General features: G+C 41.5%; 1 protein-coding gene across 2 annotated transcripts in view; it reads left to right on the top strand.

The window, feature by feature from the left end:
* LOC126262429 (lysozyme-like) overlaps window positions 1-26,494 on the top strand; it is a 54,565-nt gene that overhangs the window by 6,396 nt on the left and 21,675 nt on the right. For both annotated transcript variants that reach the window (XM_049959070.1, XM_049959069.1), the window contains exon 2: window positions 16,158-16,321. In XM_049959070.1, coding sequence (XP_049815027.1) covers window positions 16,189-16,321 — 133 coding nt within the window. In that variant the 5' untranslated portion in view covers window positions 16,158-16,188. The remainder of the gene's footprint in view (window positions 1-16,157; window positions 16,322-26,494) is intronic.

The following is a 26,494-nucleotide window of genomic DNA, read 5'->3' as shown; positions in this document are numbered from 1 at the left end:
GCCTCTGCGTTGTTCGTGGTGACAGGTAATGCCTGAAATTAGGTGTTCTCGGCACACTCTTGACCCTGTGGGTCTCGGAATACTGAATTCCCCAACGATTTCCGAAGTACAATGTCCCATGCGTCTGCCTCTAAAAACCGTTCCGCGTTCAAAGCCTGTTAATTCCTGCCGTACGGCGATAATCACGTGGCAGACTTTTTCGCATGAATCACCTGAGTACAATTGACAGCTCCGCAAATGTACTGCCCTTTTACAGCTTGTGTACGCGATACTACCGCCATCTGTATATGTGCGTATCGCTATTCCATGAATTTTTCCACCTCAGTGTATATCGGCACGTCAAGCATAAAACAATCGTTACATAAAATGCCGTGCATATTGTACTGACTGTACATGCTCTTGTTCTTAGAACAGCTGAATGAAGACTAGCGTAACAGCCAAAAACTGGTTTGTGAAATTAATGACAAATACTGTAGAATATCACACCAGTGTTGTGTGTGTTTTCATTCTTAATAATGTGTTTAGAAATCTTTGGGGCGATGTTCCCACACTATACATAAAACAGCAGAAATAATGTGCATAAAAACATGTCAGCAAAATTGTTAGTGTACACTGCTGAGCACCCACAACGCGACGTCCTGAAGGAAGCGTCCAAATCAGGTGAAATTTGCAGCATGCGGTTTCGGCGACGAGAGAGATACATGATTAGCATTTCAGCACAGGTACACATCATTGGCTCCAGTAGCGCCACCTACAGGCGCTATATAAAGGGGGAGCACAGGGCAGTGTGGACATACTAGAATCGGCTATTTTCCTACGTTAAAAATGTGGTTCGGATTGTTGTTACTCTGGTTGATCATTACATTCAAGCAGTATTTACGGTCAATTTTCTCACAAAATATGTTATTTTTATGTAATTAAAGCTTAAAAATCACTAAATATCAAGATTTGGTCACGTGATCGAAAGCGCTCTGTTACTGGCTGTAACTGTTAACGCTACAGACTAGAAGTAAGACGAAGCTTACGTGTGATATAGTAATGTTAGCCCAAGTTTCGAAGCTTTTACGTACTTTTTCTGCAAACAGCTATTTAGTAATGGAAAAACGCAATTACAACTTTCAAGTAACAATCGAAAGGAATTTTGTGGACGCTGATAGTGGGAGCCCTGTGAAAGCTGGTAAGTTTATGCTCCGCCCATTTAGAGCGGCGAAATGTGCAACGACGGACATTATTTTCCGTGCTCCCTGCAGCAGCATTAAACTCGCTCAAAACTAAGGAATTGTAGAACTTTTGCAAATGGGTCCGTATATTATAGCTAGATTGTCGACTATGAGTCATGAGCTACAACACAAAGCACAACAAAATTATTCTTGGCAAACCTTAGTGCTGATTTCCCTTATAGACACTTAGCACAGGTGTGAGTTACAGTGGCCATTCCGTGGTGCAACGCATAGCTTAGTAGACTACCAGTCATGGGGCCATATATTTTTAAAAGCTTCACGAAATACGAAAATAGCGTTACTAAGAACTCAATTGTAGCAGTTGTTTCTTTGGTGGTATATATTATAATAGGTTCTTATTAATCTTGGTTTGAGAAATGGATGAAAGAGGATAAATGCATTTGCTTTGTGAACAAACAATTCACTTTTTTGGAAAGCAATGCTAGTAGTGAAGATAACACCGTACGCCCACAGTACAACGAGGTATGTGACAGTGAATTTTTGTATGTAGAGAGATATAAGACAATACAGCGTGCAGGTAACGCAAACGTAAGGTGTAAGCTGACGTTAGTGTCTGAAGCAGACTTACTTCATCTTTATGTAAGATGATGAAACTTCAAAAGTTTAAACAATAAAGACCTTGGATAGACAGTACGAAGATAAAAAAATCATTATTTGTTATAAAGTAAAACGTATGTGGCCACATTAACTAGAAAATATCTTTTTGAATGTGACGTGTTTGTATAGCGACTGCCAATGCAAGCTCATTTAAACAACAAGGAAGACGCAATAATATTCTATTTCTGATCGCTGTGGAGAAGTTTTGTAATTGTGATTTGCTTTTGACATGAGAGGATTGTCGAGTCGTTTTACAAATAAATTAACATATTCTTTCGGGTTTGATTCGAACCAGTGATTTATAGACACCATCTTATAAAATTCGACGGGTTACCGCCCTAACAACTGACCTACCAAATAATTTATGTTAAGCTAGATAAAAAGACAATTATCGCTAAGAGTTTAATTTTATTGAGTGACACCATCCTTCCTTGTAACAGTGGGAAAGCATATCTCGGAGGTGAATTATCATTAAACTCACAGTGCAAAACATTTTTAATTAAGTTAGTGAACTTTTGCGTCCACGTGGTGACAATTTGCCGGTACAGCGCAACCACATTTTACGCAACTTCTCATTCTCAGCAGTATTCAAAAACAACCTTTCAGGAGTTTTTATAGATGTATTTGTACTGTATGGTACTACATACCATTTGTAACCCCGTTTCCGCAAAGTAAATTCATAACAAGACATCACTGTGAATTTACGACAGTAGGAGCAGCGAGTTAGTCAGTGGCGTCACAGGCATCACATGACACGAGTGGAGCGATTTAGCGGACTTTCAAATTATTTGAACTTAATTTCCGTTTTTATAAAAGAATTCCGAAATTCAAGAGGAAAAAAAGCATTTTAGGAGCATAAAATGACAAAATAAAGCCGTCCGGAGTGGCCGTGCGGTTCTAGGCGCTACTGTCGGGACCCGAGCGACCGCTACGGTCGCAGGTTCGAATCCTGCCTCGGGCATGGATGTGTGTGATGTCCTTAGGTTAGTTAGGTTTAAGTAGTTCTAAATTCTAGGGGACTGATGACCTCAGATATTAAGTCCCATAGTGCTCAGAGCCACTTGAACCATTTTTTTCCGCATCACATAGGGCTGTATTTTCAGCCATGTGATCTTTGTACAATGTGTTATCTCCCAAATCAGTTCGAATGGCTCTAAGGAATATGAGACTTAACATCTGAGGTCATCAGTCCCCTAGAACTTAGAACTACTTAAACCTACTAACCTAAGGACATCACACACATCCATGCCCGAGGCAGGATTCAAACCTGCGACCGTAGCAGCAGCGCGGTTCCGGACTGAAGCGCCTAGAACCGCTCATCCACTCCGGCCTTGACAGTTGGCTTGAAATTCAGGTTTTTGCGTGGACATCAACCTCAAGGATTTGTTCTTTTCTGTGAAAAGATAACTGTTCATAGCAATGTTAATAAATCGTGTTGAATTCTGTATTGATTTCAAGTCAGTTTACGTTTTTTTTTTTATCTCATCAGTTCATTAAATGATAAACGATACAGTGGAATTCAATACAATTGAATAATAAACCTTAACTACTGCGTTATAGGCTTTTAATTTGAAAACTGCTCTCAGCTGAGATTTTTGCTTGTCATCACAAAATATCCATTGGTGGAGCCCGCCCCAGAGGCTCAGCCAAAAGGTCGACAGAGCATAGATAAGGCCATGTAAATGTGCTGCTACCGGAAGGCACGGACTAAGAATCTTTCAGAGACAAAGGAAAGTGTGGACAAGTTTTATCAGTCTTTATCTGTGAGTGTGATCAGATGTTGCGGAACACCTGTTGTCGAACAACGTTATCTCAGCATATGTACTGCTATAAACATCAGTGTCACCGATAATCTGTATAGTATTCTGAAATGTTTCCTAGAAATGGGTACATTTTCCGCCTGCTCTGTCATCAAATGACCAGTGGAAATGGAAAACGTTCTAACTGCCATCTCTCACATTTGTTAGGAGAATCAAAAAATAATGTGTCTCCAATACAAGCTGACTGTACCCAAAAAATTGAGAATGTATTCTTATAACACAGAGTTATACTTCCCCCTTCACACTGCAAAAAAGAGACAAATTAGAAAATAAATAGTTTATTAATAGCACTGTGAAGTTCCACACCTGGAAACTGACTGGTTCTAATTGTGACTAAGAACATTTTTGTTCGAAATGCTATTAATGAAGAGCCACTACGTTTAATTTGTGATAAACTAAGTGTAGTCTTTAATTAGTAGAACTGTAGTCAACAAAAACCGTACTTCATTTCTTTTAATTTTTGCAAGTGAACACCGAAATGTATTTCAAGGAAAAAAATCTCTCAATATTGACTTCTGTTTGTTCCATAACTCCATTCTTGGGATCAGACTTTGTACAGTTCACAGTAAAACTGCCTGTGCTGGTGAGGAGGAAGAAATTCCAACACAGCAAGTAGTCTTTTTGTTTAGCAACTGATAAAACATGGCTGATCTTTCAGATAAAGTACAGCATGTCACGTATCTGCCTTTTGAATACAACAGCATTTTTCCATTCTTCGGTTGCACACTAAGAATTTTTAGTAACTATATGGGATGGATGAGTATGAGACACTTTAATCGTACCGAATTTAGAGATCTTAACGCTTGACTTCACAACAGTTTTCATCAGCTTCTTTAAAATCAAAAAGTCAGATCCTTACATTGGAATCACATGGAATGAGTTCATAGCTCTAGTTGACTCACCAATCTTTTGTAAATTTTGCGAAACAAAGGCTTGTTTACCTTTCTTCTTTTCTCTGTAATTGAAAAATCTCTATCACAGCTCAAAAAGATGTGCCCGCTTACCAAAAACCTGTGTGTTATATCTTCAAACCACTTTAGGCCAAATGGAGGCGATCTTGACGCATGTCACTTGGAAATCGGGAGGGACGTAGACCATGCACCAATCTAGTAACGAACCTTTGAAACATTTTCTTCGGGATTTTACACTCAGAACAAGTCTAGTGACATGCAGCAGAGTACCAAGAACACTATAAAACTGAAAACGCGTTTTGTGAAAAACGAATTTTGTGAAATTCCCATTTCCACCCTTCAAGAGTATTGATTCACGATCCCAATTTCGGCTGTTGTGCCATTTCCAAGTGACACCTCTAACTTCGACAATTTGCTTAAAGACTGGTTCATCTTTAACAATACACTTTGTTCTAAAAATTTGTAAAAGCCGAATTATATTTAAAGGAAGTTGTACGACTCACTTCTTGGCCAGGAAATAACCCCAGTGCGTAATGTGCATCTACGCATCTGCATAGTTACTCTGTAGTTCCGTCTTAAGCGCTTGGCGAGAGTTCACAGAGCCTCCTTCAGACTATTTTTCTACCGCTGCGCTCTTGAATACCTCGTGGGAAAAGGAACACACAAAAGTTTCCGTGAGCGCTCTGATTCCTCTGATTTTATTACGATGATCGTACCACTCTACGTAGATGGTGACCAACGAAATATTTTCGCATTCAAGTGAGAAAGGTGGTGGTTGAAATTACGTCAAACCATATCGCCGCAAAGAAAAGTGACTTTGTTTTAATGGCAGCGACACCTCAACTCGCGTATCATATAAGTTATACTCTGTCTCTTATTTCGCGATAATGCAAAACTAATTGCCCTCCTTTGAGCATTTTCGAATTACTCCACCACACAATGTCGTAAAAATGCCATAACACTCAGAAGAAGTCAGATTAGCAACATTTTAATGGATTTGTTGCATCTTCTGAGTATTTTGCGAATAAAACGCAGTCTTTGGTTCGGCTTCCGCACTACATTTGAAATCCCTAGGTATTTAGCTGAATCGACGACATTCAAATGTGTGTGATTTATGGAGTAATCGAAATGTAACGGATTCCCTTTAGTATCCATGTGGAGGACCTCACATATTTGATTGCTTAGCGTCAACTGCCACTTTTCGCACAGTACAGGTGCCGTGTCTACATCATTTTGCAACTCGTTTTGATCTCCTGATGACTTTAGTAGACCTTAAATGACAGCATCATCTGTAAACAATGCAAGAGGTCTGCCCAGATTGTCTCCTAAATAATATGTGTAGATTAGGAACACCAGAGGGTCTGTAATACTTGCTGGGAGAACACCAGGTATCATTTCTGTTTTACTCGGGGACTTTCCGTCAGTTACTATGGACTGAGACTTTTCTGACAGGAAATCACTAATGCAGTTACCCGGCTGCGACGATAATCCATGTCACGTAAGTTGGTTACAAACCCCATGTCAGCAACAGTGTCAAATGCTTTCTGGAAACCTAGAAATATGAAATCAATTTGAGATCGCATATCGGTAGCGCTCATCACTTTCCGTGAATGAAGCCCAGTTTACACGACGACATTGGGTTGCGACACTCGTTGCGTGGAATGAGTTGCACGCAAATGGTTTCATATTTGACTGTAGCCACGGCGAAACCAGTATACACTTCAGTTTCGTCGTTTTGTAGGTTTCTGAGTAGTGACGGAAATAAAAGTTTTGGCAGCTGCACGTCGCACGAGTTGTGATGGAGTTAAAGCTTGTTGCGTGGAATCGCTGCATAAGAAAAAGATAAGAAACGTACGAGGGTTGCCCAGTAAATAATGCCCCATATTTTTTTTCTCCAGAAGTATTTATTCCACAACAATCAAATTTACATATGTGAAAGACTGATGTTTTGTCTACTTGCTTTATTTTTCCACATAATCTCCTTCAAGTTCGACGGCCTTTTTCCAGCGAGACACAAGAGCGTGTATTCCCTGCCGGTAAAAATCTTTACTCTGCCTACGGAGCCAGGTTGTCACTTCGTGAATCACTTCTTCGTCATCGGCAAAACGTCTTCCACGAATGAAATTCTTCATTGGCCCAAACAAGTGAAAGTCTGAAGGAGCCAAATCGGGGCTGTAGGGTGGATGGGGTAACACTATCCAACACAGTTTCGCGATGTGTTCACAAGTCCTCAAACTTGTGTGAGGACGAGCGTTATCATGCTGAATCAAAACATCCTGTGGGTTAACATGACGCCCAAGGCGCCGGAAGCGCTGCTTAAGTTTGTCTAATGTTTTGACATAAGCCTCTGAATTAATGGTACTGCCTTTTGGCATCACATCAATGAGAATTACGCCCTCGCAATCCCAAAACACAGTCATCATGACTTTTCCGGCTGAAGGACCTGTTTTGAATTTTTTCTTCTGTGGAGAATAAGCATGACGCCATTCCATCGATTGTCTTTTTGTTTCGGGCTCAAAATGATGCACCCAAGTTTCATCACCTGTCACAATCCGTGACAAAAAGGCCTCCCCGTCAACGTGAAAGCGTCGCAACAAATCGAAAGAAATGTCTTTTCTTTGGGATTTGTGATCGACAGTAAGACACCGAGGAACCCATCTTGCACACACTTTTGAGTATCCAAGCTGATTGATAATCACATCCACACTTCCTTTGCTTACTGACAACTCCAGTGCCAATTGTCGAGTCGTAATGCGTCGATCCCGTCGAATGAGAACATCAGCCCGCTGCAACATGTCAGGCGTGACAGCCGTGGGAGGCCTTCCCGACCGCGGCAAATCTCGGAGCTCCGCAGCACCGCCCTCTGATGCTTTCACCCTCTGTGCCCAGCGACCAACAGTACTCCTATCGACTGCAGATGTTCCGTAGACGTTGCACAAGCGTTTATGGATATTGCCCATGGTTTCTTCCTCTGCTACGAGAAATTCAATCACTGCACGTTGTTTCTGACGGATGTCACTTGCAGACGCCATTTTAGAACATTCCTACACCACCGCTCTCTGTCGGAGGAAATTGAAACTTTGCGTACACACGCGGGAAACTTCAAATAACTCGCACCTAAAGTTTCACATTTCTAATATTTTTTATTTCGGAGAAAAAAATATGGGGCATTATTTACTGGGCAACCCTCGTATTTCGATTCGTGACTGGGTGAAGAAAAGACGTCAGCATCCTTGCTGAAATAATTTGTAAAGGAAGACCCGAGAAGTTCTTTTAATTATCTTAGAATGTCACCAGGACTGTTCACGTTTCTTCTAAATTGAGTTCATTATGCGATAAGGAATAAAGATATTGTAATGCATGAAGCACTGTCACCAGAACTGAATTTACATATCACATTGCGTGCATTACAATCGAGAACACTTGGCATGCTATATGATGCGGTTTTAGTTTGTGATGACGCTTTTTCATTAACACCAATAATTATTTACATTAACAGTAATAATTATTAACATTAACAGCAGCAATTATTCGAAGCAGTCTCTTGAAGATAGATATGTGAACGGGGAGCACTGCTGCGACGTTTTAAATAGATGAATATTGAATAACGAATGCAGCTTCTTGATTTGTGTAGCCTTCCCTCCTGTCAACAAAATTCCTTAAAAAAAAAATTCGGCCAACTCGAACTATGGGATTTTAGTCTTGTAGACGAGAGCATTTCCACCGCTAGAATTACATTTGCTTGTATTTTTCTTAATTCAGTTGTATATGTGCTCCTAATTCGATAAATTTTGCACTGCAGCTCAAATATTATCAAACTATCTGTGTTCTGATCGCACGTGAACGTCTCAGAAGCAGCAATATATTGCTTATTTTTGTAATCAGCATGCAAAGCATAGATATCCAGAAAGTGAACATTATTCTCCGTTTCTCACTGCATATTTCAGTTTGTCTACACTCTACGAACACACATAACCTCAAAACTCATGAACTAGTGTCGCCGAAGTTGGAGAACGCCGAAGATGTTTAGTTTCACCGACGAGTTGCGCAAACGCGCGACGCGCATGCGCAGTTGCCTGCAACTTAGTGTCGTGTAAACTAGGCTTTAAGGACCAGTTCTATTTCACAAGGACGATATTCTCTGAATCCGTGCTGCGTATATGTTAATAAGTACCTCACAGTGTTTGAACGCAGCATATGTTCCAAAATCCTATTTCGAAAGTATACCAGTGATATGGTTCTATAATTCAGCGGAAAACTCCCATTTCCTTTTTTGTGTATTGATGTGACGTGCGCAGCTTTCCAGTCTTTAAGTCCAGAACTTTCGTCGTGCGAGCGGTTGTATGTGGTTGCTAAATAAGGAACTACACTCCTGGAAATGGGAAACAGAACACATTGACACCGGTGTGTCAGACCCACCATACTTGCTCCGGACACTGCGAGAGGGCTGTACAAGCAATGATCACACGCACGGCACAGCGGACACACCAGGAACCGCGGTGTTGGCCGTCGAATGGCGCTAGCTGCGCAGCATTTGTGCACCGCCGCCGTCAGTGTCAGCCAGTTTGCCGTGGCATACGGAGCTGCATCGCAGTCTTTAACACTGGTAGCATGCCGCGACAGCGTGGACGTGAACCGTATGTGCAGTTGACGGACTTTGAGCGAGGGCGTATAGTGGGCATGCGGGAGGCCGGGTGGACGTACCGCCGAATTGCTCAACACGTGGGGCGTGAGGTCTCCACAGTACATCGATGTTGTCGCCAGTGGTCGGCGGAAGGTGCACGTGCCCGTCGACCTGGGACCGGACCGCAGCGACGCACGGATGCACGCCAAGACCGTAGGATCCTACGCAGTGCCGTAGGGGACCGCACCGCCACTTCCCAGCAAATTAGGGACACTGTTGCTCCTGGGGTATCGGCGAGGACCATTCGCAACCGTCTCCATGAAGCTGGGCTACAGTCCCGCACACCGTTAGGCCGTCTTCCGCTCACGCCCCAACATCGTGCAGCCCGCCTCCAGTGGTGTCGCGACAGGCGTGAATGGAGGGACGAATGGAGACGTGTCGTCTTCAGCGATGAGAGTCGCTTCTGCCTTGGTGCCAATGATGGTCGTATGCGTGTTTGGCGCCGTGCAGGTGAGCGCCACAATCAGGACTGCATACGACCGAGGCACACAGGGCCAACACCCGGCATCATGGTGTGGGGAGCGATCTCCTACACTGGCCGTACACCACTGGTGATCGTCGAGGGGACACTGAATAGTGCACGGTACATCCAAACCGTCATCGAACCCATCGTTCTACCATTCCTAGACCGGCAAGGGAACTTGCTGTTCCAACAGGACAATGCACGTCCGCATGTATCCCGTGCCACCCAACGTGCTCTAGAAGGTGTAAGTCAACTACCCTGGCCAGCAAGATCTCCGGATCTGTCCCCCATTGAGCATGTTTGGGACTGGATGAAGCGTCGTCTCACGCGGTCTGCACGTCCAGCACGAACGCTGGTCCAACTGAGGCGCCAGGTGGAAATGGCATGGCAAGCCGTTCCACAGGACTACATCCAGCATCTCTACGATCGTCTCCATGGGAGAATAGCAGCCTGCATTGCTGCGAAAGGTGGATATACACTGTACTAGTGCCGACATTGTGCATGCTCTGTTGCCTGTGTCTATGTGCCTGTGGTTCTGTCAGTGTGATCATGTGATGTATCTGACCCCAGGAATGTGTCAATAAAGTTTCCCCTTCCTGGGACAATGAATTCACGGTGTTCTTATTTCAATTTCCAGGAGTGTATTATATCAGTATTCTCCAGAGAAGGACCTAATTGGTATTCAATCTGGATCGAAAGGCTTGCCTGTATTAAGTGACTGAAGATGCTTCCTTACACCGAGGGCCCTTTTAGTAGATTTCTTGCATTTTTCTGGCAATAAAACGCAAGTGCACTGAACTGAGTAGCTGTTCATGAAGCGAATTCTGGAATAATTACTGCATCTTCCTCGGTGAAAGAATTCCGAAAAGGTGTGTTTAGTAACTGCTTTAGTGGCACTGCCATCGGTAACATTACTACTGCTATCGCGTAGTGGAGGTACTGACTTTGACTTGCCGCTGGTGTATTTTACAGACGACTAGATTTCGAGAGTTTCGTTGTGGTAAACATTAAAGTCATTTCACACTGAAGTCCGCGCTGAATATCGAGCCTCTGTAAAACAAAGCTAATGGTGGAGAGTTTGCTATTTTAAAAAAACTGGCATGTTTTTTTTTCGGCGCTTCTGCAACAGTGTCCCAAATTGTTCTGCATATCGTGGAGGATCAGTTCCGTTTCTTATTAATTTATTTGGCACTTTTTAAGAGGTCGTTGTCCATTTGTCAACAGTGTTTATACATTACATATGCACTATAATGACGAATTCTTCGTCGTGCATATAGCTGAGTTTCTAAAATTTTTTGAGGGCAGAATGAACTCTTACAGTTGTTGTTGTTGTGGTCTTCAGTCCTGAGACTGGTTTGATGCAGCTCTCCATGCTACTCTATCCTGTGCAAGCTTCTTCATCTCCCAGTACCTACTGCAACCTACATCCTTTTGAATTTGCTTAGTGTATTCATCTCTTGGTCTCCCTCTACGATTTTTACCCTCCACAGTGCCCTCCAATACTAAATTGGTGATCCCTTGATGCCTCAACACATGTCCTACCAACGGATCCCTTCTTCTAGTCAAGTTGTGCCACAAACTTCTCTTCTCCCCAATCCTATTCAATACTTCCTCATTAGTTATGTGATCTACCCATCTAATCTTCAGCATTCTTCTGTAGCACCACACTTCAAAAGCTTCTATTCTCTTCTTGTCCAAACTATTTATCGTCCATGTTTCACTTCCATACATGGCTACACTCCATACAAATACTTTTAGAAACGACTTCCTGACACTTAAATCTATACTCGATGTTAACAAATTTCTCTTCTTCAGAAACGATTTCCTTGCCATTGCCAGTCTACTTTTTATATCCTCTCTACTTCGACCATCATCAGTTATTTTACTCCCTAAATAGCAAAACCCCTTTACTACTTTAAGTGTCTCATTTCCCAAACTAATCCCCTCAGCATCACCCGATTTAATTTGACTACATTCCATTATCCTCGTTTTGCTTTTGTTAATGTTCATCTTATATCCTCCTTTCAAGACACTGTCCATTCCGTTCAACTGCTCTTCCAAGTCCTTTGCTGTCTCTGACAGAATTACAATGTCATCGGCGAACCTCAAAGTTTTTACTTCTTCTCCATGAATTTTAATACCTACTCCGAATTTTTCTTTTGTTTCCTTTACTGCTTGCTCAATATACAGATTGAATAACATTGGGGAGAGGCTACAACCCTGTCTCACTCCTTTCCCAACCACTGCTTCCCTTTCATGCCCCTCGACTCTTATAACTGCCACCTGGTTTCTGTACAAATTGTAAATAGCCTTTCGCTCCCTGTATTTTACCCTTGCCACCTTCAGAATTTGAAAGAGAGTATTCCAATTAACGTTGTCAAAAGCTTTCTCTAAGTCTACAAATGCTAGAAACGTAGGTTTGCCTTTTCTTAATCTTTCTTCTAAGATAAGTCGTAAGGTTAGTATTGCCACGTGTTCCAACATTTCTACGGAATCCAAACTGATCTTCCCCGAGGTCCGCTTCTACTAGTTTTTCCATTAGTCTGTAAAGAATTCGCGTCAGTATTTTGCAGCTGTGACTTATTAAACTGATAGTTCGGTAATTTTCACATCTGTCAACACCTGCTTTCTTTGGGATTGGAATTATTATATTCTTCTTGATGTCTGTGGGTATTTCGCTTGTCTCATACATCTTGCTCACCAGATGGTAGAGTTTTGTCATGACTGGTTCTCCCAAGGCCATCAGTAGTTCTAATGAAATGTTGTCTACTTCCGGGGCCTTGTTTCGACTCAGGTCTTTCAGTGCTCTGTCAAACTCTTCACGCAGTATCTTATCTCCCATTTCATCTTCATCTACATCCTCTTCCATTTCCATAATATTGTCCTCAAGTACATCGCCCTTGTATAAACCCTCTATATACTCCTTCCACCTTTCTGCCATCCCTTCTTTGCTTAGAACTGGGTTGCCATCTGAGCTCTTGATATTCATATAAGTGGTTCTCTTCTCTCCAAATGTCTCTTTAATTTTCCTGTAGGCAGTATCTATCTTACCCCTAGTGAGACCAGCCTCTACATCCTTACATTTGTCCTCTAGCTATCCCTGCTTAGCCATTTTGCACTTCCTGTCGATCTCATTTTTGAGACGTTTGTATTCCTTTTTGCGTGCTTCATTTACTGCATTTTTATATTTTCTCCTTTCATCAATTAAATTCAATATTTCTTCTGTTACCCAAGGATTTCTATTACCCCTCGTCTTTTTACCTACTTGATCCTCTGCTGCCTTCACTACTTCATCACTCAGAGCTACCCATTCTTCTTCTACTGTATTTCTTTCCCCCATTCATGTCAATTGTTCCCTTATGCTCTCCCTGAAACTCTGTACAACCTCTGGTTCTTTCAGTTTATCCAGGTCCCATCTCCTTAAATTCCCACCTTTTTGCAGTTTCTTCAGTTTCAATCTGCAGTTCATAACCAATATATTGTGGTCAGAATCCACATCTGCCCCTGGAAATGTCTTACAATTTAAAACCTGGTTCCTAAATCTCTGTCTTACCATTATATAATCTATCTGATACCTTTTAGTATCTCCAGGATTCTTCCAGGTATACAACCTTCTTTTATGATTCTTGAACCAAGTGTTAGCTATGATTAAGTTATGCTCTGTGCAAAATTCTACAAGGCGGCTTCCTCTTTCATTTCTTCCCCCCAATCCATATTCACCTACTATGTTTCCTTCTCTCCCTTTTCCTACTGACGAATTCCAGTCACCCATGACTATTAAACTTTCGTCTCCCTTCACTACCTGAATAATTTCTTTTAACTCATCATACATTTCATCAATTTCTTCGTCATCTGCAGAGCTAGTTGGCATATAAACTTGTACTACTGTAGTAGGCATGGGCTTTGTGTCTATCTTGGCCACAATAATGCGTTCACTATGCTGTTTGTAGTAGCTAACCCGCACTCCTATTTTTTTATTCATTATTAAACCTACTCCTGCATTACCCCTATTTGATTTTGTATTTATAACCCTGTAATCACCTGTGTTCCTCCTGCCACCGAACTTCACTAATTCCCACTATATCTAACTTTAACCTATCCATTTCCCTTTTTAAATTTTCTAACCTACCTGCCCGAGTAAGGGATCTGACATTCCACGCTCCGATCCGTAAAACGCCAGTTTTCTTTCTCCTGATAACGACGTCCTCTTGAGTAGTCCCCGCCCGGAGATCCGAATGGGGGACTATTTTACCTCCGGAATATTTTACCCAAGAGGACACCATCATCATTTAATCAAACAGTAAAGCTGCATGTCCTCGGGAAAAATTACGGCTGCAGTTTCCCCTTGCTTTCAGCCGTCCGCAGTACCAGCACAGCAAGGCCGTTTTGGTTAATGTTACAAGGCCAGATCAGTCAATCATCCAGACTGTTGCCCCTGCAACTACTGAAAAGGCTGCTGCCCCTCTTCAGGAACCACACGTTTGTCTGGCCTCCCAACAGATACCCCTTCGTTGTGGTTGCACCTACGGTACGGCCATCTGTATCGCTGAGGCACGCAAGCCTCCCCACCAACGTAAGGTCCATGGTTCATTGGGGGGGGGGGGGGGTGTTGTATGATAGGCTGCTTAATTCAGACTTCTGCACTTATTGCAGATCGCTAGTATGCTGTTTTTTCTTTTTCTTTCCTTTTGTAAAACCCTGTGCTCATGCTAAAAAAAAAAATTAGGGAATAAAGGAACATACCTGCCGCGATACTCAAAACTCATCTTACTGTTCCGATTACAGAAATGGTCACCTCATGTATTGCTGTTCAAATCTATTCCCATGACTTGCAAAGCAATATCTTTGATATTTTGTCGAAAACTAAAGTGGTGAGACTATGGCTGTCTGAAAGTACAGGTTAATTCTTACAATAAAGTCAAAATAGTAGCCAGTCATTGTTAATGATGTTTATGAAGCACAAGTAGTGCCGTCCCAGCCTTCGAAACGACAGGTCTGTTACATCGCTGTTAGTATTTAAAATTAATACTTGTTTACTATGCTGCGAAATATGAACTTCAAAAGGCGTGAACAATGGTATAAAAAAGACACATGGTTTTCCGTGAACGTAACACGAAATTACCTCCTCCCTTACCTTGTAAAATAATTATTTACGTTGTTTTAATTCATTGTTAAGGCCAATTATGGTAAATTAGCCATTTTTCTTACATCGTCTCTTGTTGTAAAATACGACAACCTCAGAGAACTTTCGCCACAGCGGAAATCATCATCACTTGTATAACATGAGGTAATTTAAATGTGAATAGCCGTCTGCTGAAAAACATGCCGCTTCGAGTCCGATAACGGCGCTATTTATTCTTAATAAATAGTGTTATTGACAGTGGTTGGTTGCTGTGTTTACTTTGTGACAATTAATTAAGGAATTTAAGCACTCCCGGTGCCTTAAGGAATCGAATACCCATAAATAAAACAGCACTGAACAACTAATTACTTTACAAATGAGTTAACGTGTTAACTATTTACATGTAAAACCTTAATGGTTGAAGATGCAAAACCCTTTCCGCTGCTTTTATTAGTTTTGGATTATTCGCTCACAGACTAACGAAAAAGTCAAAAGCAAAACCAAAAATTTTTGGCGCATCTCTGTGTTTATAAAGGCGTATGCCCTCTGTGTGGATTCCTAAGGGACCAAACTGCTGAGGTCATCGATCGCTAGACTTACACACTACTTAGATTAGTTTAAACTAACTAAAGCTAAGAACAACACAGACACCCATGCCCGAGGTAGGACTCAAACCTCCGGCGGGAGGGGCCGTGCAATCCGTGACATGGCGCATCAAACCACTCGGCCACTCCGCGAGGCTAGTATGCCATGAATTTCGTTGTACAATCGTGTAATTTGGCAGCTATATTCAGTGTTAAATGTAAATACTGTCTGTAAAATGGGTTGCGAATAGAATAAATAGTAAAGAAGTAATTTAAAACGTAATGACTCGTGCTGGAAGTTCTGCTACATGAATAGCGAAGATGCAGTAAGCAATAAACTTTCCTTTCATTATTTTGTGGAGGGTTTCACCGAGAAAAACTTACGAAAAGACTTGAAGTTATGTTGTCGTCCCCGCTAAGTGATCCCATTCTCAAATGTCAAATGAATGTAGTCTGGGTAATTTTCGGGCGTGAGTTATGCTGCTCCAGAGACGTACATTTTCCAACTTTAACACTTGACTTGCTGTGTTAAACAAATTTTTAAAGTCGTTCAACGTTTACGTGCAATATTGAAAATCAAATTTTTGTTGCAACCTGAAACTGAAACCAGGTGACCGTTTCAGCAGTTTGGTAATACAAATTAGTACATGTATTTTTTATGTTAGTTCCTCGTCCTTGATGACCTCGACTACGTAACTGGTGAAGATGACGCGCACAATACATTTTTTCCTGCAGATTGGTAAACGGCCGAGCACTGGTAGCAGAGATGAGGAGCTTGTACTGCAGCTTGCTGGCGCTGATGACGCTGACGTCTTGTGCCCGGGCGGTCGTCTTCACGAGGTGTGAGCTGTACCACGAGCTGCTGCAGAGGGACTTCCCCGAGGACCAGCTGCCGGACTGTGAGTCTCGTCCCGGCTGCAGTCTAACATGTGGGACATGAATCTGTAACAATTCCGGCACCGTCGTTCAGTTGTTACTTGACACGATCAGTCATTGCAGGAGGCGATTATACAGTAATTTTGTATTGTAGTCTTCTTTTGAAAACCAGTTTATTTGATGAGTTCGCTACGTAAACACAATCACTGCATTACTAGTTTCGGCAGTGTGTATTTCTACACTCTAATCTATAAGAGAAGAAAATATATCGAGGTTACAGACTTACAATAAAAAAAGAATGTAGTGAAACGTACCATTAGAAAAATTAATGAATTACTGTGCTGATAAGCTACGCTCGTCGTCACTGTCATTTCTCAGTTTACTTTGGAGCCTAGTATTACGTTTTTCACACGCCGTAATTATCACAATATTTCACACGGTACCACAGAAAAGCACAATCTGAAGAGTGAAATAAGAAAACACATTAACATAGCATTGAAAATAATATCTAATTAATTGCAAGCACAGCTGCGAAATACTTGGTGCAAATCTACGTGCATGTCACATCTGTTTTACTGTACAACAATGAAAAACCTCAACTACAAAGAAGATTCTCTCTACAGTTACGCGCTAGCAATAAACAATAGCTACACTAATTACAAAAACTACAAGAAAAAATCAGAAGATACCAGTGAGGTATCCTCGGCTAAGGGTCGTCATATGAAACCTTCCCTTAAAAGAATTAATGAATTACTGTACTGATAAACCTCTTACGTTATTTGATTTTCAAACAGCTGAGCAAAACTGAACGTACTCAGATATTTCTCTCTTTACTTATTCTGATCATCACTAAACTGACACACAATATTGTTTTTAGCGCGATGCACTCTGAATTTCAATAACCCCTACAAAAGAATGGCTCTGACTAACAATAACCTATACCTTTTCATGAATCACTAACCTCACAAAAATCTTCGTTACTCAAACTACTGCAATACAGTGTTGCGCAGTTGGAGGTGAGCCGCCAGCAGTGGTGGATGTGGGGAGAGAGATGGCAGAATTTTAAGAGCGGACGATCTGGACGTGTGTCCGTCACAAAGAGGAGATTTGTAAGACTGGATATAATGAACTGATATATATATATATATATAATGACTTTTGAACATTATTAAGGTAAATACATTGTTTGTTCTATATCAAAATCTTTCATTTGCTGACTATGCCTATCAATAGTTAGTGCTTTCAATAGTTAGAATCTTTTATTCAGCTGGCAGTATTGACGCACGCTGTATTGTAGTAGTTTGAGTAACGAAAATTTCTGTGAGGTAAGTGATTCATGAAAGGTATTGTTAGTCATGGCCATTCTTTTGTAGGGATTATTGAAAGTCAGATTGCGTTGCGCTAGAAAACATATTGTGTGTCAGTTTAGTGATGGTCAGAATAAGTAAAGAGAGAAATGTCTTGAGTACGTTCAGTTTTGCTCAGCTGTTTGAAAATCAAATAACGTAAGAGGTTTATCAGCACAGTAATTCATTAATTTTTGTAAGGGGAGGTTTCAGTAGTAGGGTATACATAGCAGCTCGGTGACAAAGTTACGTATCAATAAAACCGGTCAGTGGAATTACATCATACAATACTTACACCACTCTGCTTGTAATAACAAATACTTTGTACGTTAATTGTATTTTATACTACCGTCCTACATTGTGTGGGGGCTTGTTTTACAATTCCCTATTACATTATTGTTAACTGACGTCCTTCACTTGCAGCGAAACCGACCATTAAGGTCAAATCCTGTTTCATAATTCTGTAAATGTCGACTGTGTAGCTTTCCCCTAAAACTAATTCTATTACATATATTGCATGCCATGAACTGCTTATGTATGTAATATAGTATAACATCGTTACGTCACAAATTTTCCAGCTTTTACTTGATGGTGTAGGTAGTCATCTATGGCAGTTTACAGCATACGCTTTCTTTTATCTACAATTTGTGGAAATTTGGCTTTGTGATTGCTTGGTGTGTACTACGTTGATGTTACGTTTCTTCTGGTAATTGCAATGTTTAACAAATGTGTGACCCTATTACATTATTTGCAACTGACGTGAGGCAGTGCAGGCTGCCATCTGGTGGTGCCTCTCAGCACTAGCTTCCATTACGCTCCAAATCCAATCGTCAGTAACCCCGTCGCAGCCAGCATGGCTCTATACCACGAAGAGGCAAGATGTGGCATGTATCTGTCTTGCATTGCCTTGTGTATTCAAAGTAGTACATACTTTATCTTGGGATACCTGGCACGTCATTGAACTCGCAATACCTATGTTTTGAATTAGAAATTTTTACTTATTTGAAATATTCACTATTACATGTTGACTTTCGATTATATACGTCCATATGAGCAGAGTTTTAGGTGAATTGTTATACTCCTTAGTTCTCTTGTGACAGAGTCGTGTAAGCAAGGTTTGATGTACTCGTAAATACGTGTCCGGTTTTATAGGTAGGTAATTTTTGTCATCGGGCTGTTGTGTATGCCCTACTACATTTTTCTTTTATTTTTTGACTATAAGGCTGTAACCTCGACATATTTTCTCCTTAAAGATCACATTACCGAAATTAGTAAACAAGCATTAGTGTTTACATAGCGAATTGGGGCACATAAATTGGTTTTCAAAAGAAGACTTGAATACGGTATTCTTCAGTTTGCTAATGTTGATTCATACTTTCGGGCTTAATGACCAACCTGGCACTGAGAGACTATTCTGTGGATACGCATAATGGCGTAACTATTAATCCAGTAATTGTGTTTACATAGCGATATTTTCACGTAAATTGGTTTTCAAAAGAAGACTGCAATACGGTATTGTTCAAATTGGTGATGTTGATTCACGCTTATTGGGCTTGACGACCATCCTGGCACTGAGAGACTGTATTGTGGATACGCAGATGTGGGGGAATAACCGCACATAATAGCACATTCATCTCCGGTGTTTTTTTGTCTCTCCGTTTCAGTGCTTCCTGTCTTCTGTGACAAAAGCCACGTGCCGCGTGCAATAGATTCTGTAACATATGCAGTCCGTTGTTGGTGGTAAGGTAACAGCTTCCATAAAAGTATGCTGATGCAATAGCTTAATACTGAAATACACAACCGCTCGGTCGACGAAAGATCCGTCCCCAAAGACTGGGAAACTGCACAGGTCACACCATATTCAAGAAAGGTAGTAGTAGTTATCTACAAAACTACAAGCCCATATCATTAACGTCGATATGCAGTAGGATTTTGGGACATATATTGTGTTCGAACATTATGAATTACCTCTAATAAACGGTCTATTGAGACAGAGTCAACAAGGGTTTAGAAAACATCTTTCTTGTAAAACACAATAACCTCTTTACATACACGAAGTGTTGGGTGCTATTGACAATGCATTACAAATTGATTCCGTATTTCTAGATTTCCAAAAGGCTTTTGACACACTACCCCACAAGCGGCTTCTAGTGAAACTGCGGTCTTATGTAATATCGTCTTAGCTATGTGCCTAGATTCGTGATTTCCTATCAGAGAGGTCATAGTTCGTAGTAATTGGCGGAAAGTCATCGAGTAAAACAGAAGTGATTTCTGGGGTTTCCCAAGGTAGTGTTATAGTCCTTCTACTGTTCCTTTATAAACGATTTAGCGGATAATCTGAGCAGCCGTCTTAGGTTGTTTGCAAATATTGCTGTCATTTATCGTCTAGTAAAGTAATCTGAAGATCAAAACAAATTGCAAAACGATTTAGAAAAGATATCTGAACGGTGCGAGAATTGGCAATTGACCCTTAATAATGAAAAGTGTGAGGTCATTCTCATAAGTGCTAAAAGGAATCAGTTAAACTTCGATCACACAATAAATCAGTAAAATCTAAAGGCCGCAAATTCTTCTAAATACGAAGGAATTAATATTACAAACAACTTAAATTGGAAAGAACACATAGAAAGTGTTGTGGGGAAGGCTAACCAAAGACTTCGTTTTACTGGCAGAACACTTAGAAAAAGTAACAGATCTACTAAAGAGACTGTCTACACTACTCTTGTCCGTCCTCTTGTGGAATACTGGGATCCTTACCAGATAGGTAAAAGGAGTACACCGAAAAAGTTCCAAGAACAACTGCACATTTTGTATTATCACGAAATAGTGGAGACAGTATCACGGACATGGTACAGGATTTGGGATGGACACCATTAATACAAAGGCGTTTTTCGTTGCGGCGGAATCTTCTTACAAAATTTAAATCACCAAATTCCTCCTCCGAATGCGAAAATATTTTGTTGACGCCTACCTACATTCCATTCCATTCCTACATTCCATTAGAACTACTGATGGCCTTGGGAGAGCCAGTCATGACAAAACTCTACCATCTGGTGAGCAAGATGTATGAGACAGGCGATATACCCACAGACTTCAAGAAGAATATAATAATTCCAATACCAAAGAAAGCAGGTGTTGACAGATGTGAAAATTACCGAACTATCAGTTTAATAAGTCACGGCTGCAAAATACTAACGCGAATTCTTTACAGACGAATGGAAAAACTGGTAGAAGCTAACCTCGGGGAAGATCAGTTTGGATTCCGTAGAAATGTTGGAACACGTGAGGCAATACTAACCTTACGACTTATCTTAGAAGAAAGATTAAGGAAAGGCAAACCTACGTTTCTAGCATTTGTAGACTTATAGAAAGCTTTTGACAACGTTAACTGGAATACTCTCTTTCAAATTCTGAAGGTGGCAGGGGTAAAATACAGGGAGCGAAAGGCTATTTACAATTTGTACAGAAACCAGGTGGCAGTTATAAGAGTCGAGGGGCATGAAAGGGAAGCAGTGGTTGGCAAAGGGGTGAGACAGGGTTGTAGCCTCTCCCCGATGTTATTCAATCTGTATATTGAGCAAGCAGTAAAGGAAACAAAAGAAAAATTCGGAGTAGGTATTAAAATTCATGGAGAAGAAGTAAAAACTTTGAGGTTCGCCGATGACATTGTAATTCTGTCAGAGACAGCAAAGGACTTGGGAGAGCAGTTGAACGGAATGGACAGTGTCTTGAAAGGAGGATATAAGATGAACATCAACAAAAGCAAAACGAGGATAATGGAATGTAGTCAAATTAAATCGGGTGATGCTGAGGGGATTAGATTAGGAAATGAGACACTTAAAGTAGTAAAGGAGTTTTGCTATTTAGGGAGTAAAATAACTGATGATGGTCGAAGTAGAGAGGATATAAAATGTAGACTGGCAATGGCAAGGAAATCGTTTCTGAAGAAGAGAAATTTGTTAACATCGAGTATAGATTTAAGTGTCAGGAAGTCGTTTCTGAAAGTATTTGTATGGAGTGTAGCCATGTATGGAAGTGAAACATGGACGATAAATAGTTTGGACAAGAAGAGAATAGAAGCTTTTGAAATGTGGTGCTACAGAAGAATGCTGAAGATAAGGTGGGTAGATCACGTAACTAATGAGGAGGTATTGAATAGGATTGGGGAGAAGAGAAGTTTGTGGCACAACTTGACCAGAAGAAGGGATCGGTTGGTAGGACATGTTTTGAGGCATCAAGGGATCACAAATTTAGCATTGGAGGGCAGCGTGGAGGGTAAAAATCGTAGAGGGAGACCAAGAGATCAATACACTAAGCAGATTCAGAAGGATGTAGGTTGCAGTAGGTACTGGGAGATGAAGAAGCTTGCACAGGATAGAGTAGCATGGAGAGCTGCATCTAACCAGTCTCAGGACTGAAGACCACAACAACAACATACCTACATAGGCGGAAACAATCATCATAATAAAATAAGCGAAATCAGATCTCTCAGGAATATACACTACCGGCCATTAAAATTGTTACACCACGGAGATGACGTGCTACAGACGCGAAATTTAACCGACAGGAAGAAGATGCTGTGATATGCAAATGATTAGCTTTTCTGAGCATTCACACAAGGTTGGCGGCAGTGGCGACACCTACAACGTGCTGACATGACGAAAGTTTCAAACCGATTTCTCATACACAAACAGCAGTTTACCGGCGTTGCCTGGTGAAACGTTGTTGTGATGCCTCGTGTAAGGAGGAGAAATGCGTACCATCACACACATACAAAAGCGTTCGGTAGGCAAAAATGCTTGACTATCTCTGGGTTAAAGGAGATAATTATCAAGCAAAGGCTGTAGTGTAGTACAGAAATGCCTCTGAGGAACAATGACGCCCTTCACTAATTCAACTTTACAAAGCCTTGATTCTAACCCCGTTTGCGCATCGCGCATTAACTGAGCCCTTTCAAAAAGTGTTCAATTTCGTATTGCGTGCGGTTGGTGTATTGTCGAACACCAACGCCGCCATTTACAAAATTCTAAACCTAGCTTTCAAAAACTCGTCTACGATAGAGGACTGCAGCACCATTCCCCCTTTCAATTATCGAACATACGGAAGCATGGCTGACATAGTGTTTAGTGTATCTGGGATTCTAAAACAGTTAAGATCCTTAGACGCCAGAAAGGCATCTGGCCCAGGCGGTATCCTCGTAAGATTTTATGTTGTCTATGCTACAAATATAGCACCATTCTTATCCGTCATCTATCAGAGATCATTGGAACGGCGGAAATCTCCACGGGACTGGAAGAAGGCCCAGGCCATAGCAATCTATAGAAAGGGTAGAAAATCGGATGCACATAATTACCGGCCAATTTCACTGACACCGATTTGTTGTAGAATCATGGAACATATTTTGTGTTCAGACATAATGACCTTTCTAGACTCCGAGAAGCTCATCTGCAGAAACCAGCAGGGTTTTAGGAAACAGCGATGATGCGAGACATAACTGGCCCTCTCTGTGCATGATATACAACAAGCTCTAGATACCGGATCCCAGGTTGATGCCATATTTCTCGAATTTCGAAAAGTGTTCGACTCAGTTCCGCACTGTCGCTTGCTACAAAAAGTGCGCGCTTACGGTCTATCCAATGACATATGCGATTGGATAGAAAGTTTTCTAACAGACAGAGAGCAGTGTGTCGTCCTGAACGGGGTAACTTCAACAGAAACAAGAGTAACTTCAGGTGTGCCCCAGGGCAGCGTAATAGGTCCTCTGCTTTTTACGATTTACATAAACGATCTGGTTGATGGTATTGACAGCGGCCTTAGACTGTTCGCCGATGATGCTGTAGTCTACAGGAAAGTAGTATCACACGAAAGTTGTGAACAAATGAATGAGGATTTGCAAAAAATAAATACGTAGCGTAATGACTGGCAGTTATCTCTCAATATTAGTAAGTGTAACCTACTGCGTATAACACGGTGAAAATCTCCATTAATGTATGAGTACAAAATAAATGATCAGTCTTTGGAAGCGGTAACATCAGTCAAGTATCTGGGTGTGACTAATGGAATGATCAGATTACACAAGTAACGGGTAAGGCGAACTCTAGATTACGGTTTATTGGTAGAATCCTGAAGCGATGCAGTACTTCAACAAAGGAAATAGCCTACAATACGTTAGTTCGTCCAGTCTTAGAGTATTGTTCGTCTGTGTGGGACCCTTGCCAGTTGGGTCTCATTCAAGAGATTGAGAAGGCCCGAAGAAGAGCGGCAAGACTCCTGACTGGTACATTTAATCATCGCGAGAGCGTTACAAATCTCATAGAAAGTTTGAAGTGGGACACACTTGCAGATAGACGACGCGCTAAACAGAAGGGGCTGCTCACTAAATTCCGAAATGCCGTCTTCACTGAGGATGTAGAGCATATATTATTACCACCAACTTTCAAATCGCGTAATGATCATCATTCAAAGATAAGGGAAATTAGAGCTCGTACTGAGGCGTTCAGCCAGTCGTTTTGCGCGATCAGCGAGTGTAACAGGTGGGGGAGGGGGAATATGACTTTGGCGCGAATTGTGCCCTCCGCCACACACCGCTTGATGGCTGGCGGATTATATATGTAGATGTAGACGTAGATCTACAATAAAACATCTGTTCGCCGATTGCAAGTACTCGCTTGACCAGCTGGCTGCAACTCTTCAGCCAGTTTTCTACTTTCATCGGTTTTCCCCTCAGTTTTCCCCCCGCATAGCTTACGAGAGCACTTCAATGTTAACCACTCGCCGCTGTAATTCACAGCTGGAACGTAACAAGTTTGTTTCCTGGGAAGTACCTAAACGGCCCCCGCCGTATCGCTGACTCAGCGTGACAACTAGTAATTTATTCTAATGTACCGGTTCAAAAGTACGCTCTCTAAGCACCCGCGAACTGTCAAAGTGTAGTTAAAGGTACAAAAGCTGACACAGTTTTTGCCATTAAGAATGTGAACAAAATATGGTAAATCAATCTTCGTGTGCTAGTCACGACCGTCATGTTAACTTCTCTGGTGTGTAATAGATGGTGTTACAATGAAATTCCCACAGTCCTGGATTAAGATAAAGGAATCGCTTTTGTCTAATGTGTTTAGAGGTGCGCTGTTGGCAAATAGGGCCTGAAATGAGGCGTGCCATTGCAACAAAAAGCGTCGGTTTTCCTTTACCCCCAACACCTCGGCACTATTGGGCAGATCTGTTAACCTGAAACGTCATAGCTCCAGACAAGATTGCGAAGACAGATTACACTTCTTTCTAAACAGATGAATGTTTTCACTTTTACGATATTCTCGCGAATCAAACCTGGGAAGTCAGTCCGCCGTAGGAACGTTGGGAACAACACGGTGTCGAGTACAGACTCCTGATTAAAACTAGCCCACGAGACCTAGTAACAAGGATCCCATAGTAAATGCGCCAAGGAAATCAGACTCCTTTGGCAAAGGTGGGGCCTGAGGATGGCAGTAATGTGCCGCCGAAACTTGTCGTATGATAGAACAAAGACATTCTCAAGATACAGCTGTGGTGGTACTTATTCTTATATAACTTACATTTACATATATACTGCACGAGGCACCGTACAGTACATGGCGCGGGTAGATCGTACAAATATTATCGATTTTCTTTCGTATGCCATTCACGTATTGATAGAGGGAAAAATGAACACGTACATGCATCTGCATGTGACGCAGTATCTTATCCTATTATTATAATACTTACGCAAAATACTAGATGTTGGCAGCGAAACGGTCGTATTGTGTTCTTCGAATAATGATGCTCTACATTTACTTAATAGGGTCTTAGGAGAACTACACCACTTCTTTCCGAGGGTTCCCAATTAAGTTTCCCGACTGCTTCTACGAAAGCTTGGCATGATGTTAAATGTAGTATATTTGTTTACACTTTCCTACGGGCTATAGCGGCCTTTAGAGTGTGGCCCTATACGGATGTGAAACTTGAACAGTTGGAAGAGAAAAGGGAAGACGGCTAGAGGCCCTGGAGATGTGGTGCTATAGAAGGATGATGAAGATAAGCTGGAGAGACAAAATAAAAAATGAAGAGGTGCTTAGAAGAGTACAGGAAACCAGATCTCTGTGTAGTAACATCCAAACAAGAAGAGACAAACTTGTAGGGGACATCCTACGACACGACAACATCACTGGAACAATAGCAGGAGGAGCTACTGAGCGAAGGAATCGGCGGGGGCGACCAAGGATATCATACATGCAAACAGATTATGAATGACGTTGGATGTAACACACACGTGGAAATGAAGAGGAAGGCAGACAGAAGAGAAGAATAGCCCTCTACTGCAAACCAACCTCCGGGTTGAACACTAAAAGAAAAGAAATAGCGGCATATTAAGATCCTAGTTGCTCCTCTCTGAGTGTGTTCTATGTATGTCGTCACGGCTACTTGATAAGGACTCCAAACACTGCAACAGTACTCTAGAAATGGTTGCAGTAGCGTCTTATCTACTATTTCCCACACACTCAAGTCATCGTTTGAGGCGCTGCTCTCTAAAATAAAGCCAGTATCTTACCTCGTGTATTTTTATAGACTTAGGAACATGTTCTGACGTAATTTTTGCAAGATTTGATACTCGATGTTATGGGTTCGTAAAATTAGTGACAACGACGGGCGGTGCTTAAGATTTTTTCGTTTGAAAGCAGCGTACATAAATGTGTTCCAATAACGGCGTCAGTGAATTGAGTAGTTAAAAATCTGGGAGTCATTAAGTGAACATGGTGTTGTGCACACTCACATTAAAGCAACCTGACGAATACAACTTCATTTGAATGAGATATTTGCGGTACTGGATGCTACTTG

Source organism: Schistocerca nitens, chromosome 6 (assembly GCF_023898315.1).
Source record: "Schistocerca nitens isolate TAMUIC-IGC-003100 chromosome 6, iqSchNite1.1, whole genome shotgun sequence".
Classification (NCBI taxonomy): Eukaryota; Metazoa; Arthropoda; class Insecta; order Orthoptera; family Acrididae; genus Schistocerca; species Schistocerca nitens.
Note: the sequence above shows the minus strand (reverse complement) of the source record. Positions and strands in the feature narration are given on the sequence as shown.